This window comes from Myotis davidii, unplaced genomic scaffold (assembly GCF_000327345.1).
Source record: "Myotis davidii unplaced genomic scaffold, ASM32734v1 scaffold557, whole genome shotgun sequence".
Taxonomy (NCBI): Eukaryota; Metazoa; Chordata; class Mammalia; order Chiroptera; family Vespertilionidae; genus Myotis; species Myotis davidii.
In genome coordinates, this window is record NW_006289557.1 from 2,127,114 (window position 1) to 2,144,148 (window position 17,035).

A 17,035-nucleotide genomic window follows, 5' to 3' on the forward strand; every position below is an offset into this window, starting at 1 on the left:
TGGAAGATGTTAGTAAATTCAATCTGCATTAAAAATATATACAGAATTGGACCACAATTCAATACTCCTATTGCCACTACCTAGTCCAAGCTGCTTTCATCTTTGGACTTCTGCAGTAGCCTCCTACCTTACCTCTTTACTTACGGCTTTCCCCTTTCAGTCTCTTGTTCACACAGCAGCCAGAGTGACCTGGTTAAAACACAGGTCTGATAAATTCACCTCTCATTCTCTTTCATCACACGTTATTAAGGATAAAAGCCAAATTTCATCTTTTGACCAATGTTTTATATAAAACCCACCCATTACCTATCCTGACTGTTCTTTCTCCTCTTTTGATTAGCCTGCTTCCTGTTCTTCCAACACACCATGCTCCTTTCTCAAAATGTTGGTACCAGCTATCTCCTATGCCTACAATGTTCTTCCTCTAAAAATCACAATAGCCTACTCCCTCAACTTCTTTATACTCTTACTCAAAAGCGATGTTTTTTTTTTTTTTCAGGCAGGGCTTTTCTGGTTAATCTCTATCAGTTTCAATCCCTATCTTCAACACTTCACTCCCCCCTGGCAATTGGAATTTTACCTTCCAGAACACTTACCACTAATATACTTATTTATTTTATTACTAGAGGCCTGGTGCACAGAATTCGTGCATGGGGGGGGGGTGGAGAGGAGGGGTCCTACATCCCGACCTGCACCCTCTCCAATCCAGGAGCCCTCTGGAGCCCGCTGGGCCGCTCTCAGGTCACTGCAGCAATGGCCAAGCAGGCCCCGCTCTCAGCAGCCACCCCCCAGGACTGGAGGACTCCAGCGGGGCTGAAAGGACTGTGCACCACCATCTTGTGCTATGGGCGCCACCATCTTTGTGTTGGAGTGATGGTTAATTTGCATATTACTCTTTTATTAGATAGGGTGTCTTTTCTCCTCTAAAATGCTCCCCATATACACCCCACAGTTTCCTCATTCTGTACTTGCTAATGTTATTTTTTTCCACTGATTATATCATCCAAAACCAAAATGAACTGCCTTTTGTGTTTGAAAAGTTTTTCTGATTTCTTTAACTGGAAGTCCTGCTTTTTCCTTTGCACAATGGTTCATCTTTTAGGATATTTATGCAGTTTTACTTGTATGTATTTATTATGTATATGGGTTATTTACATTCTTTGAGTTACACGATTCTTAAGGACATTGACTATGCCTGATTTATCTCGGAGTTGGCATGTATTCTTCATGTCTCCTCCACCATCCCCACTTAGCTCCTTGGTTCTGGTTCTCCCATCCCATGGATGGATGACAAGTTCCTGTATTAAATTCCCCCTGTTTGAAACATCTACTGTGGTTTCCGTTTTCTTAACGGAGCCCTGACTGAAATAGACGGCTCGAGACTATAAGAGGAGCCCTAGCCGGTTTAGCACAGGGGATAGAGGCTCAGTCTGCAGATTGAACAGTCCCAGGTTCGATTCTGGTCAAGGGCACATACCCAGTTAGCGGGCTCGATCCCCAGTAGAGGGTGTGCAGGAGGCAGCCAGTCAATGATTCTCCCTCATCATTCATGTTTCTATTTATCTCTCTCTCCCTTCCTCTCTGAAATCAATAAAAATATTTACTTTTTAAAAAAGAATGTATCTGTTGAACAACACCCAGTTTGAAGAATTAATTTAAATTGGATCACATTTGTATTTTATTTTGAGAATGACAGAGAATCTTAGAAAATCTTAGAGAATTCAAAGTCTAGATAAGGTAGTCATTTTCCATTATGAAAACAGGAAGAACATTGAATATGCTTCTTCTGAAAAAGTGAACATTCTAGCAATAAAAGTAAAAGAACACACTCTTGCACAGTATTAAATATACTTTCAAAGTGAATACATATTCATGGTGATAATTACAGAGACATTTTCTGAAAGTATGTAAATGGTACATTTACCCATAGGAGGGGGAGATGTTTCTTCTTCTTCTTCTCCTCCTCCTCCTCCTCCTCCCCCTCGTCCTCCTCCTCTTCTTTCTCTTCTTCTTCTTCTTCTTCTTCTTCTTCTTCTTCTTCTTCTTCCTCTTCTTTTCCTTTTTTTCAAGTAGGACAAGTAGCGTAACTTAAGCTTATTTTGCAAGAAAATAAATATATATATACTCAGGTGCTTTAAGAATTTTTAAAAATAAGTAGGGGAGGGAGGTTCTTGATGTAATGGTAAAGTGTATTAAATTAGAGTTGTAATAAGTTAGAGATAATTAAAAATTCCTCTGAAATTGACTCTGAGAGGTGAATTGATTTGTGCATGGTAAGAAAATTCAGTTCTATTATACCCATATCCTGTGTTCCCTCCTCAAGTTATTTCTTGGAAGACTACATATTTACCTACATTCTTCCACTTAATATAGATAGTAATTAATGGGAGTGGGATTTATTATATGTGATTCATTCACTTAGGCATTCAGGCTGTAGCCACCAACTAAATAAGGGCTAGATCATAATAATTTTTTTCTCATATGGACTGGTGTTTCATACAGACATACTACTATGAAGTATAAAGGAAGAATTATATATTTTCAATGAGAGATTCCTTAACCTCTGAGTTTGGGGTAAATTAGATAATAATGGCAAATGTTTACAGAGTACTTTCTAAAGGGACTGGAAAAGGTCTGAAAACTATAAATTTTACACATTTAACTATCACAATGATCCTATATATCAGTTCCAGTAATCATTTCTCCTTTTTAGGTGAGTAAACTGAGGCACCGGAAGTTTAACTTATTAGCTCATAGTCACACAATTATTAAATTGTAGACCCAGGATTTGAACTCAGTGAGTTTATTTGTTCCAGAGCTAATGCCTAGAACATTACCCACTTTATACTCAATCCCCAGTCTCTTTTCTGGTTAATATTTAGTGCATAATAAATATTCCCTAAATTATACCCCTGCATTCTTCTCGCAACACATTTAAAAATCATTTATATGAAATATGGGGTTTATTTATAAAATGTGGTGGTTTACTTTAGAGAGGCTGAACATTAAACTTGAGAGGATTTTTCTTCAATATGCTTGAGGTATTTAAACTGTAAATTAATACGTGTTTTGGATTAATTAGCCATTAAACAATAATTTTAAAAATCTTAATTAATGTGGTTTCCTGTTTCATATATCTCACTTGGGAAGTTTGAGGTGTGTACTATGTGTGTTTGTGTGTGTATATAAATATTCATATATTATGCAGTAGGCTAGATAGAGTGGTACTGAGCAGGCAAGTATCCAGCCAAGATTTAGTGAGGGTGCACTTTGAACATCTGCTTTCCCTGGCACTGAGACAGATATGAGGAGGAAACCAATGTCAAAAAGTGTCTGTACAGCAATACGAAGCCCACTCCATAGTATTATAATTTAGTTTTTAAAAAGTATTCTAAATAAAGCTTCTCTTTGCTCCTTCTTACTTAGGGATTGGCAGAAGACCTCATTTTTATTGTTCCTTTAGTGTATACCAGAAATCAGTACTGGTAAATGGGGAAGCAGTGTGATGTGTGAATAGCCCACAGGGTTTTAGTGACAGACAGTTATGGATATTAATATGTATTTCTCAATTTACCAGCTGTATAAACTTGGTCCATTTGCTTAGCACTTTGAAGCTCATCTGCAAATTGGGAAATATGTGTAAAGACTAAAGTATATAACATCACGTTTACCCTCCAGGAAGGGAACACTTTGGAAAGTCTAAAGAGAAGCAATCTATGCTGCTGAAATATGATCAAGAATAATTTCAGGGGAAATGTAGGACTTGAGCAGAGCTTTGAAGAATTGTATAACAAGCCTTTTTTGGCAACTTATCTTCAGTTTCAGCACTCTTTTCTGCTCTAGGCCCAGCCTTCATATCTTTGGGGGAATTAGATGAAAGTCTAATTTAGATGCGATTAAGCCCCACTGCACTTGGAATTTCCCACTGAGTGTGTTAGAATGAATACAGTTATACATGGTCTGGCCTCAGTCCTTTGATTCTGCTGATAATCGGAGCAGGGGAAGTCCTGCCAAGATTCAAAGGAAGACAGTCTACCTACCTATGTCCAAGTTCTCTAGAATAAAGGTTCCAAGAGTTTTGCATGTTAGAATCACTTGGGTACATTTGAAAACCTGATGCTCAAGTCTTACTCCAGATCAGGGGTCCTCAAACTTTTTAAACAGGGGGCCAGTTCACTGTCCCTCAGGCCGTTGGAGGGCCAGACTATAGTTAAAAACAAAAACAAAACTATGAACTGCTGGGGTCCAGCCCTAACGGGTCCAGGGGTCCCTAAAGGTGTGGACGGAGTCGGCAAAGAAGGAATGACACGGAGACAGCGTTCAGTTGATCAGCAGCCTTTGAATTGCCCTCTAACTGAGATTGAATTCTGAATAAAGTGCTGGGAGCAAGTAGTTCAGTTCAAATAATTAGTCATTGAGCACCTGTCATTGTTTTAAGTGTTGATGAAAATCAGAGAGTGGGAGCAATTAATTTTGTCTTGGTGGATTGAGAAAGCATATGGCGTTCAGCAGATATTTGATCTGGACTTTGAAGGATGACTAGGAGTTTGCTATCCAGATAAGGAGAAAAGACATGTCAGAAAGAAAGTCCAGGATAATAAAGACATGGAAGTGCAAAAACACACCAGGGATTGGTTTCCAGGGATTCTAGGAAGGCATGACTGAATTGGAAGACGAAACTGGGAGGAATAGATGGCTTGTGAAGGGACTTAGGCAGGGGTCCTCAAACTTTTTAAACAGGGGGCCAGTTCACTGCCCCTCAGACAATTGGAGGGTCGGACTATAGTTTAAAAAGAAACTATGAACAAATTCCTATGCACACTGCACATATCTTATTTTGAAGTAAAAAACAAAACAAAACGGGAACAAATACAATATTTGTATTTGCATGTGGCCCGTGGGCCGTAGTTTGAGGACCCTTGCTCCAGATCAATAAAAGCAGAATCTGTGAGGATGGAATCCAGACATTGGTATTCTTGTAAAATAACACCAATGATTCCAAAGTGCATTCAAGTTTAATAACAGTGATTTCTTTTAGAATGTTGCTTCCCATATGTTTGTGTGCATCAGAATCACCTGGAAGGCTTAGTAAACTACTGATTTGGGAGACTTATCCCCAGAGTTTCTCTTTTAGTAGGTCTGAGTGGGGGCTGGAGAGTTGGTATTTCTAACAAGTTCACGAGACCATACATTGAGGACCACCCATCTACAACTGTGATTCTCAAACCTTAAGTGCATGGTACTTATCTCAGGATCTTGTTAAACTGCAGATTTCGATTCAGTAGGTCTTGAATGTGGCCTCAGATTCTACCTTTCCAATAAGTGGTAAGAGAAGCCTAGGCTACCCGCACTAGGCTTTGAACCGCTGACTGTTCAGGATTGGTAAGGGCCAGCATTACCTCGGAGCTTGTTTCAACTACCCCAGGACTACTGAATATGAAATAGCTTTTTAACAATAGGGCCCTTTGGAATCATCTGAGGAGGTTTTGTTGTTTTTTAATTAGTGGTTAGGTTCAACCCTGATGATGTTTATTTAGCTTAGCTGGTATGGCTCAATGGTTGACCTGTGAACCAGGAGGTCAGTGTTCACTTCCTGGTCAGTGCACATGTCCAGGTTGCAGGCTTGATCCCCAGTATGAGTGTGCAGGAGGTAGCTGATCAATGATTCTCTCTAATCATTGATATTTCTATCCCTCTCTCCCTCTCCCTTCCTCTCTGAAATCAATAAAACTAGTTATTTTTTTAAAAAATATGGTTATTTAGTTGTCATGGGTGTGGCAAGGCATCAGAACTATTTTGAAAAACAACAGCAAAAAACTTTGAGACAGAGTTATGCAATAAGATAACTTTTAGAGTGCAAATTGGTGTTCTTTTATGAAATATTTTGTGATATTTTATTGTAAAAGGATGCCCTCAAGCTAGAGATGACAAAGAAATGGCCAAGTGCCCCTCCTGTGTCTATGGCAGACATCATTAAATTTTCACATTCATTGTGGCCTAGCCTCAAATGTTTTCTTAAGACATGGTTTCAGGCAACTACAACAAAATGACTGGAGTTTCACATAGGACATTATATGAATACTTCATCGTCGTTAACTCCAACACACTGAAGGCCAACTCAGCTTTAGTTTCTGGATTACAAAGACGATTCCCATACTACTCATGCCTTCTAGCTGCTTCCAGAGCAGTTGAACATTTATGTAAGACAAAACAATACTGAAAAATCACAAGATTTCAGGGAGGAGAGCAATCCCCCAAAGCTGTGGTGCTCAGTGAGAGTGGCTTTTAAATGGAATCTTGAAGAATAGGATCAAAGCATGTGACCTAAGATTAGGAGCACTGCATTTCAGATAAACAGGCGCAAAAGCACCTAGCAGAGAAAACTCCTGCCCTGTTGGGGGAGAAAGAGCTGATTAGTTTGGATGAAGCAGAATATATATGGAAGCATCACAGGACCATATTTTAGAGGTGGGAAACCAGTGAATGTTATTGAGAAATCACAACTGAGTGATAGGTGAAATGTGGTCCTTTGGAAAAAATAAATGTGTAACTAGGGATGTGTAACTAGAGATGATATGAAGGAGACGATTTTAAGTGAGAGAATAATAATGACAAAAATCATCATCTTATTTTTTATATTCTATTCCCCCCTCCATTTATTTTAAAAACAAATCTTACCATATTTACTTCAATAGAAATATTTTTGGATTGAGGATGATATAGAAAGTAGGTAAAAAGTAGGTTTACAGTTGTTTGTGTGGAAGATAATACAATAATTAATAAATAATAATATAAGTATAAACTGTGTTTTGCATACTCACAACTATAAGCCCACTTCTGTCTCCTCGTGTGTATATTTAAATTGTGAGCAGCAAATATAACTTTTCAGTGTCAATGTCAACATAAATTGAGTGGAATTATGAGTGTTTTCTTTGTGGTATTTCATTGACTTTCTACTATTTGAATGTAATTGCTTATCAGTATTATGTGCATACATTTTCAAAACTGCCTTCTCATTTTGCTATTTAATGATAACGAAGTGCAAAGCTTTGGTTGAGCATATCTAAAACATCTCAAGCAAGTTTGCTTGTGTTTGTGTGTAATTTTAATAAAGAAAAACTAAAGATTTTATATTTTCTGGGTGGGACATTTTTACTTGGTTGAAACAATCTTTTAAGGCTTCAATATATTTATTAAAGTTCTATTTTTTCCTCACTTTCTTTACAGCTGCTTGGCTTGTGGTTACTAGAATTTCACTTTTACTTTTTAAGAGCAACAATTTTTTTCCCTCGCTTTACAAACACCAGAACCTATGTTCACACCCTAGCTTTTACTTGGTGGACGTAATGACCTTGGGAAAATCACATCTTTGAGCTTCAGTGCCCTCCTCTGTAAAGGTGGATTCAGAGTACACGCTAGGGGCTATTCTTTTACAATTTAGACTTTTACCATAGTGATGTCTGGTACCATGTCTGCCTTTTATACCACTATATTACAAGTGTAGCACAACGTCTGGAGTATATGTGAATGATTTAATAAATAAACCTATTAGGCCACAGTGTCCATTTGGGCAACATAACTTGTGAGGAAAGATTTGTGGAAGATACAAATCTGAAAGCTTAAAAACATGCAGTGATTTCTTGGTGGGTGTTTTTGCCCATTGATCTTATGGACAGCACCTGTGCTATTCACTGAGTTCTTGAAATGGACAGTGAGACAAGTCTGTGTAAGATAAATTGGCTGCAGAGGATGAGTGATGAAAGGCATTTGCTTTCATTATCAATAGTGATATGCTTCATTTTTCATCTGAAGGTAAAAAGAAAGATCACATTCAATTGACTTGTTAATTATTCAAGTTTCTGAACCTCTCTGAAGTAACACAGGAAAGGTTATATGATGATATCAGGAGTAAAAGCCAATGGTAGGATATCTACTACAGCTAAGGCAAACATTTCTACTAGCTTTTTTCAGAAAAGGATCACCACATTGCTCATTTTCACTATGTAGAAAATCCACAATGTTTCCTATTAGCCAATGCTTACAGGAAAAGTTTTAATTCTCTAAGCCCCAAATCATTAATCCATTTCATAAATCAGTAAATTCAATGCAAAATAAATCAGACGGTTGAATTATTTCAACCAGTTGTTTATAAAATAGGTCAGAGGGATTAAAAGCCACATAGTCAAATTATATTGACTTTTTACATCCTTTTCATTGCTTTATTTTAAATTCAAAGTTGATTTTGTTCTCTAGATCATCCTATATAATAAAGAGGTGATATGCAAATTAACACTCACACTCTCACAAGATGGCTGCCTACAACCAGGCCGGCAGGGGGGTTAGTGAGGGACAACCAAACGACTGAACAAGAAGGCTGCGTGGGGCAACCAGGCCAGCAGAGGGGGGCAGTTGGTGGCAACCGGGCTGGCAGCAGGGGCAGTAAGGGGTTACCAGGCTGGCAGGGGGGATGTTAGGAACGACCTGGCCAGAGGGGGGGCGCAGATAGGGGTGATCAGGTTGGCACACAGAGGCAGTGAGAGGCGATCAGCGGGAGTGGGGGGCAGTTAGGGGTGACCAGGCAAGCAGGCAGGTGAGCAATTAGGAGCCAGTGGTCCAAGATTGTGAGAGGGATGTTTAGGTCTACCGGTTTAGGTCTGATCCTGGGGATTGAACCTAAAACAGCAGTCGGACATCCCCCGAGGGGTCCCGGATTGGAGAGGGTGCAGGCTGGGCTGAGGGGACGCCCCTCCCTCCCATGCATGAATTTCGTGCACCAGGCCTCTAGTAAATATATAAACTGAAAGGCATTGCTGCTTTTTCTCCCATGACATATTAAGGAATTCAAGTTAAAACATGGCATAATGATGACCCAGATTTCCCTGCCACGTATGCCCTTTATGAATGTTCTAGAATTGGAAGTTTAACACCAGTACCAACAACCACCAACACCAATAATGATACTTTGTATTTTACTTTTATGGTTTAACAAGTGTTTGTAAAAAAATATTTTAATTGACCTTCATAATGTCAATGAAACATTCAGAGCAGACACGAAGGGTCTGTGAGGTTACATTACTTTGTGACAAAGTTGTTAAATGTTAGGAGAAGAGATCATGATCAATAGCTCTGTTCTCTGGACTGATCTTCAGTCCTCATCCCAGTCTTGTTTCCTTGACTCAATAGCTAAAGAAATAGGACAATCACATCTTTCACTTAATTTCTGTAAGAAATGCTGTTTTAGAAAATTAAATTTAGTGATCACACTTTTTAGGTTTCTACTGTACAATGCAGTCTGGATGAAATAAATATTTCATATTCTTGAAGAATTCTTAGTTTGCAGGGAGACTTAAGCGAACACATTAATATGAAAAATCAATGTGAATAGTACTATGTATGAAATGCTATGGAATTAGGATGAGGGAACAATTAATTTGGCTGACTATTATAAAATTATTGTTATAAAATATTTTTCAGATATTATTAATACAAAATAATGGAGAAGAAAAATATTGAAATGTATCCATCAAGTTGTTAACTAAAATATTTTATTATTTTCCAGGTTTCATAATTTTTATGAAAGCTTCCAGCTTTTTAAAATTTAATATTTTTGTGCCATAATTTCTATAACCACTTTTGTATTGGATTTAATCTCCTCAATTGTTGACTGTTTCTTAAGATCATTTTCCTATTGAAAGCAGAGAGGGAGAAAAAAATTGACCTTAGTAAATGATAAATAATTGCCAGAAATAAATATTATTTTCATGAGTAATGGGAATTCAATTGAGTGGCCTATGAATATTATTATAAACTAGAGGCTCAGTGCACAAAACTTTGTGCACTCGGGGGGGGGGTGGTCCCCTCAGCCTGGCCTGTGCCCTCTCGCAGTCTGGGACCCCTCAGGGGATGACAACCTGCTGGCTTAGGCCTGCTCCCTGGGGGATTGGGCCTAAGATGGCAGTCACACATCCCTCTGGCAGCCCGGCAACCCTCGGGGGATGTCCACTTGCCAGTGGGGAGCAGGCCTAAACTGCAGTCGGACATCCTTAGCGCTGCTGAGGAGGCAGGAGAGGCTCCCACCACCACCACTGTACTGGCAGCCATTAGCCTGGCTTGTGGCTGAGCAGAGCTCCCCTGTGTGGGAGCACACTGACCACCAGAGGGCAGCTCCTACATTGAGTGTCTGCCCGCTGGTGGTCAGTGTGTGTCATAGTGACCAGTCATTCCCAGTCTTTCTGCTGTTAGTGACCAGTCATTCCCAGTCTTTCTGCTATATATCCTTTTACTATATAGGATAGAGGCCTGGTGCACGGGGGTGGGGGGCGGCTGGTTTGCCTTGAAGGGTGTCCTGGATCAGGGTGGGGGTCCCGCTGGGGTGCCTGGCCAGCCTGGGTGAGGGGCTGATGGCTGTTTGCAGGCTGGCCATGATCCAGGAGCTGTGAGGCCTCGGGGCTCCACTGATCCTGAGAGGGAAGCCTCCTGCTTGGCTGGCTTCCAGCTGTTTGGCTTCGCTCCACCACTTGGAGCCTAGTTATGCAAATTAACTGCCATCTTTGTTGGTGGTTAATTTGCATATCACCCTGATTAGCCAATGGGAAGTGTAGCAGAGGTATGATTAATTACCCTTTTTGTCTTTTATTAGATAGGATATTACAGTTACAAATGTCTTCGCAAGAGACTGTAGGATTAAAGGGGAAAACAATATGGTATCAACTTTAGGATACAATATCATTTAAACTCTAATGAAATATCTTTCTTGAGATCATTTTGACGTATGGGAAATGATACTGAATTTTCAAGATGATCTTATATTTGGAGTGCATAGATTATAACCCCAAATAGTTCCATTCTCTCTCAGTATTTTCCACTATAAATTTACTTGTGTTTTTAGTGGGTCATCAATGCATTTTTTTCATTGCTTATTCAGCAAATTCAACCCAGAATTTTAAAATACAACTGCACTTTACAGTGCTTCATTATTACAAACAATAAGGAGCCTACCCTTAAAAGTTTCTTAGGAAGATGCTGGATTTACCTGTTGAAAAGAAGGTTTTACCTGTTGGAATGAACTTTTTGCTCCTTCTCTTCCTTCTTTTCTTCTTCCCTTCTTCTTTTTCTTCTTTGCATCTTTATTGGTTGTCGCATTAGGGACTTTCTGATGTTTTTTGGGTTGTCACCATATTGTCACTGGAATAACTTTTGTGGATAATAGCCAGGTAGAAATTAAGTTGAATAATAACATAGCAATTTTACAAAATACGTTTTTTTCTGGTTTAGTGTAATTATACAAGATGTCTAATATCTTGGGTGTAACAGATTCCCTAAACTTTTCCCTTCCTCTTCATTCCCACAAACCTGAATCCCCTTACACACACACACACACACACACACACACACTGGCTCCATGAACCCTATGTTTATATCATCTCAAACTTTGTATCATGTAGGGTTCTGGCTTTCCCTTTAAATTCCACATTTGAATATATACTGTGTGTGGTAAATGTTATCTTCAATACTTAATTATGGAAATGTGACCTAGAAAAGCTGTAAATAAGAAAGCTTAAGGAGAAACCACTACTGATTCATTATTTATTTGGCAGATATTAGGTAGTGACTTCTATGACCAAGATGCTACGCAAGGCAATGAGAATAATAGTACAAGTTTCTAGGGCCTTCACTTGCCCACAGGATAGTAGGAGTCTCAAAAAGATTTACAGATGAAAATAATTCCCCAGAGACTACATCTGCTGAATACATCTATTTCCATGGCCTATGTATGACATGTGGCATACAGTAAGTGCTCAATAAATATTTGTGGAAAGAATAAATGATGAATCAGGGGGCACTATCAAAATATTTACAAAGTTCTATATGAGAGTTCAACTAAGGCATTTTATGCCAACATTTAATGACACTTTATTCCCTTTATTTATCCACTTTGTACCCAAAAAATCAAGTAATATTTTTATCCCTGAAATAAAGTGAAGTAGTCAGATATCTAGTTTATTTTAAAAATGACATTTTGCATATCAAAATGCCTGGCACAATGCCTGAAAACAAAAGTAGACATTCAAGTAATATAATCTCTTTAGTTTTTTCTTTCTGATTTGTTACTTTCTTTCATTCTCTCCTTCCACTTAAACTTCATTCTGAGATGGACTTAAGTGTTATAGGTCCTAAAATTTATATGCTTTGGGGGACCCCCCTTGAAAAATAAATATAGAATGATGAAATGAAAGTTAAGTACAAAACTGAGTAAGGTAATAAAATAAATCACAAAAGACTACATTTTAAAAGCTGAAAGTTATTACAAAGATTATAATATCTGGAGAATACTAAAATATTTTAACTATTTGATTCAATTCATTTTTTGCCTTATTTTGCATTTATATTCTCTGAACTCACCTCCTCATCTTATAACAATTTCAGATAAGACTCATGATGTACTTCAATAAAATAGGTCTTAAAGGGTGAAAAGAGTTGACGAAATTTAGAAATGGGAAAAAAAGATTTTTCAAGAGAGCATAAAATAAAAAAAAGGTCAGCCTAGTTAAAGATCATTGGGGAACTTAGCAAATGTAAAAATCTCTTAAAAGCTGGTTATAGTGGATGAAATGAGTGACAGGTGATAAAATAGAATATTGGGTTGCAACCAGGTTGCAAAGGGCTTTGAGCACGAAAGTAAAGACTTTGGATCTATCCTGTAGACATTGAGGACTCCATCGCTAGAGGTTATAAGAAGGGAAATGGTAGGAGTAGATGCAAGGTACTTGAATGGTATGCCTCGGTTACATGAATTAGGATATGGCTTTGAGGATGAAGAGAAAGAATGGAGACTTAGGAGGAATTCCCACTGAGTAGTGAAGGGCTCCAGTGGGTTATAGCCAGTGTGCTACACTGAAGAGAAAGAGTAGGTAAGGGTAAAGTCATTTTCCATTTCTTAAGATTTTAGGAGGCAGATGCAGACCCTCCCAAAGAGAACAGTTTGTAGTTTTTACCACTAAAAAGTCTAATTACAAATTGGTTTTTGAACTGATTTTTTAAAATTCTTTTTTTAATATATTTTTATTGATTAAGATATTACGTATGTGTCCCTATCCCCACGTTACCCCCATCCCCCCTCATGCTCTCACGTTGTCCATGTGAACTGATTTTTTTAATGAACTTGTTAAATCTCCCAAAGCACACTATCTAAAGTCATTGTCACCTTGAGGTTCATATAAAACTTTCACACAAGTGTTTGTCTCTGCCTAACTTGAGTAGTTTTCTCACTCTCCTTAGATAGGTAAAGCTTCATAGTTGGTTTTCTATTTCTGTTTTAGCTAAAGGAACCAATGTCCCTGCATTTTGCCTGGGCAATCTTTACCTTGGAAAGACATTATGTACAATTTTGGATTTCATTACTTTTCCCATAAGAATTGTCATTGAACTTGATATTGTCTAGTAAATGTGATTACTTACAATGCATAACTATCTTGCATTAGTTTGTATCTTTCATGTTAACTCTGCTTTCATTACCCATCTCTATCAGTTAGGATTAACTCTGTGTTGCACAGACTTATTTTCCCACAAAAATGGCAGACCTAGGACATTGAATGTGTGACTGGTGCCACTTCTCTACAAAGTCCTTGGGGACCCAATTCCTTCTAGCTCACCTGCTACCACTCCCTCAGGAGTAGCCCTTATTTTCATGGTCTTGACCCAGCCGCCACACTGTTTAAGCAGCAGTTAGGTAAAGTGTTCAGATCAGGGCAAGAGACACTTATGAGTTGTCTTTAGGGAAGGAGGCTTTATGCATTAAGAGACCCTTCTGCCTACATCTTCTTGGGTAGTACTGAATCTGTAGCCACACTAGCTGCAAGTTATGTAGGGACATAGCTAAATCACCTGTTATTTTGTAAGAGGGTAAGAACAGATATTAGGAGAAATTAAACTTGAAATGGAAGAAGGGGGGAAATAGGATATTTGGGGCAGGTAACCACATTAACGAGCCAGAAAGGCTTTGTTCGGATGCTGTTTTACCCGGCTTATCTCTTTGAACCTGTTTGCCCTTCTAAAATTTAGGATGATCATTCTGTCCTGAACTCTTAGTGTTTGTGGTGGCAGGTCAAATACAATAATGGATTTATCAGCACTTTGAAAATTGTGTTGCACAAATATGAAGTATTATTGTTTTTAAAGTATTAAATAATCTTCTGAATATAAATTCAATATTACTAGGGTGATACATGAGTTTTTACATCAGACCCTATGCTAACCTTACTTGACACATGAACATTATATATTAATGATAAGTAACTCATAACATAAGAGAGACCACATCTCTGTTTATGAAAATTTTTAAGAACATGATAATGCATTTGCTTATTCTTTCAGTTTTGTGCAGTGAGGATTATTATGCCCATTTTACAGACAGAAAAACTAAAGCAGAGCAGTTAAATGAATAGCTCCACATAATGCAGCTTCTGAGTGGTGGGTTTAGAAGCTATGTTGTCTGCAAGGCTCACACATTTTTGTAATCTTGCTGCTTGAATTCTTTTATGCCAACTTCTGGCTGCCCATTTGGAAGGTCCAGATCTCTAAGATTAGAATGCCAGAGTCTCAGTTATTTATCCCTACCTTATCTACATGGTGTTCTTTTCCATTTCTTCCCAATGTGAAATAAATCCTCCAATCTGCCAGCCCCTTCCTGTGCACACCCATTACCCTGCAGAGCCACCTAATTTACTGCCACCCTAAATGTTTTTTGTCCCTGGCTCACTCAACTGCTGTCCTTTCTTTAGGTGTCAACGCAGGTCCCATCTTCTGTGTAAGATATTTCCCGACTACTTCATTCCACACAGACCTTCCCTTTTCCTGAACTCTGTAACACAGAGAATATATATAGAATGCATATATTACATTTAATTATAGACATAAATTATACACTGTATCAGATGATTCCATATGTCTTAGCTTTCTTTCCCCAACTAGACCTTAAGGTCTTGTACTTCTTAAATTATTTCAGCAGCACAAAGACAGTGGTGAGAACAAAGGAAGAAGTCTGGCATTTGTTACAAAGATGATACTTTATTAGCATTTTTTACTATAAATATGTTCCTCTATTGAAAAAAATGTGGTTTAAATTATTTGTTATAAAACAAACATCTGATATTACGTGGTTTGAGTGTTGTTCGTTTTGCGGAGGGGAGACCTTGAATTCTCGGATCCAGGTGGGGCCCTTAGAAACCTTCTAATGTAAACCCTTCATTACAGATGAGTTCTTGTGGTTTACATGGAACCACATAGTGGTGGTGCAGAGACAAGAAGGGTGAGTTGTCCTCACCCTTAGACATTCATTCTCTCCCATTCTCCCTCTTCCTTTTTCGCTCCATCTCCCTCTCCCTCTCCATTTTGGTTCATAGTTTTTAATTCCCAAAAAAGTTATCTTAATAAATGAGTTGATTTACTCAAAAGGTCACTGATCCCTTTCCTCTCTGTCTTTTTCCTTTCTAGCTCTCTTCAATCTAATTCCCGTGGGCCTGCGTGTGGTGGCCATCCAAGGGGTGAAGGCCAGCCTCTATGTGGCCATGAATGGTGAAGGCTATCTCTACAGCTCCGTAAGTCCCTTTTCGTGTGTGTGTGAGTGTGTGTGGTGTGTATGTGTGTGTGTATGTGTGTGTATGTGTGTGTGTGTGTATGTGTGTGTAAACTGGCATTGGAGTAACCATCATTCCATTATTTCAGGAAAAAAAAAGTGGCAGCTGACACAATTCTAAATTCTCTGAGCCAGTATGTCAGGGTTATTATGAATATTTTATAATTCAAAATGTTACAAACATTGTCCTGTTGAGAAAGAGCTAGTTACTTTCCTGCAATGTAAATTATCTTCATCTAGCTTCCACTTCTGGAGGATAATCTGCTTTTTGAATTTTATCTTTGTGTTATGTTTTATCTTTATGTTTAATGTAAGAAGTGAGTCATTTTTCCTTTCTCCTGTTGCCTCTTCTTCAAGCACAGAGGATGGTTTGGGAAGCTAGATTCTTCAGTTTGTCTGGGAGTCTTCTCTGTCTACGGAGGAAGAACTTTGAAAATAGATTATGCTTTTGTTGTATTTAACAAAATTGGTGCAGTACTTGATGGGTCAGATTCCTGGGGTAACTGGTCACTTTGAAGGCAATGTGAATGTGTGGGCTGAGCTCTGGATTAAGGGCTGGGATATTTAAGTTTAATCTGCATTCAGTTACTCTGAAGTTAGCCCTTTGGGCAAGTTACCTCCTCTCTTTGACTGAATTTCTGGACCTTTAAAACGATGCTGTCTAACATCATTTTTAAATCTGAAGCTGATAAAATTAGGTAACATCAGTGGCTACATTATCAGCACTGACATGTTGTAAAGAAGTTAATGATATTCTGACGCCAATCTCAACCTCAAGATAATAATTTATGCATTGAAAGAGAATGTGGCTGCACAGAACCTTGTGGATATATAATTTCTGTTCTCTTATAAGGGAGTTGTCTATTTGTAGTTCAAGAAGAAATATCCTGAAAATCATTGCTACAGATTTCCACTCTTACTTTCTGTGTTCTCAGTAAATAATACAAGGTTATTCAGGAAGTTCACTTATGCCTACGAGATACTAAATCAGTTATTGAATAACTACCATTAAACTTTTTAAATATTCATTTAAATGAATCTCTGGTATATTATGCTTGATACTAGAGGCCCGGTGCACAAAAATTTGTGCACTCGGGGGAGGGGAGTCCCTCAGCCCAGCCTGTGCCCTCTTGCAGTCTGGGACCACTCGGGAGATAACAACCTGCCAGCTTAGGCCTGCTCCCAGGTGGCAGAGGGCAGGCCCAACCCCTGGACATCACTCGGGGTATGTCCACGTGAGTGGGCCTAAGCCTCAGTTGAACATTCTCAGCGCTGCCCGAGGAGGGAGTAGAGACTCCCACCACCGCTGCTGCGCTCGCAGCCATCAGTGCAGCTTGTGGCTGAGCATAGCTCACCCTGCATTGAGCAACTGCCCCCTGGTGGTCAGTGTGCCTCATAGCA

The 17,035-nt window shown here is 38.7% G+C and overlaps 1 protein-coding gene across 3 annotated transcripts in view; it reads left to right on the top strand.

Moving 5' to 3' along the window:
- Positions 1 to 17,035, top strand: part of FGF12 (fibroblast growth factor 12) — a 514,802-nt gene that overhangs the window by 322,036 nt on the left and 175,731 nt on the right. For all 3 annotated transcript variants that reach the window (XM_006762004.2, XM_006762003.2, XM_015562815.1), the window contains one exon: positions 15,493 to 15,596. In XM_006762004.2, the coding sequence (XP_006762067.1) occupies positions 15,493 to 15,596 (104 nt within the window). The remainder of the gene's footprint in view (positions 1 to 15,492; positions 15,597 to 17,035) is intronic.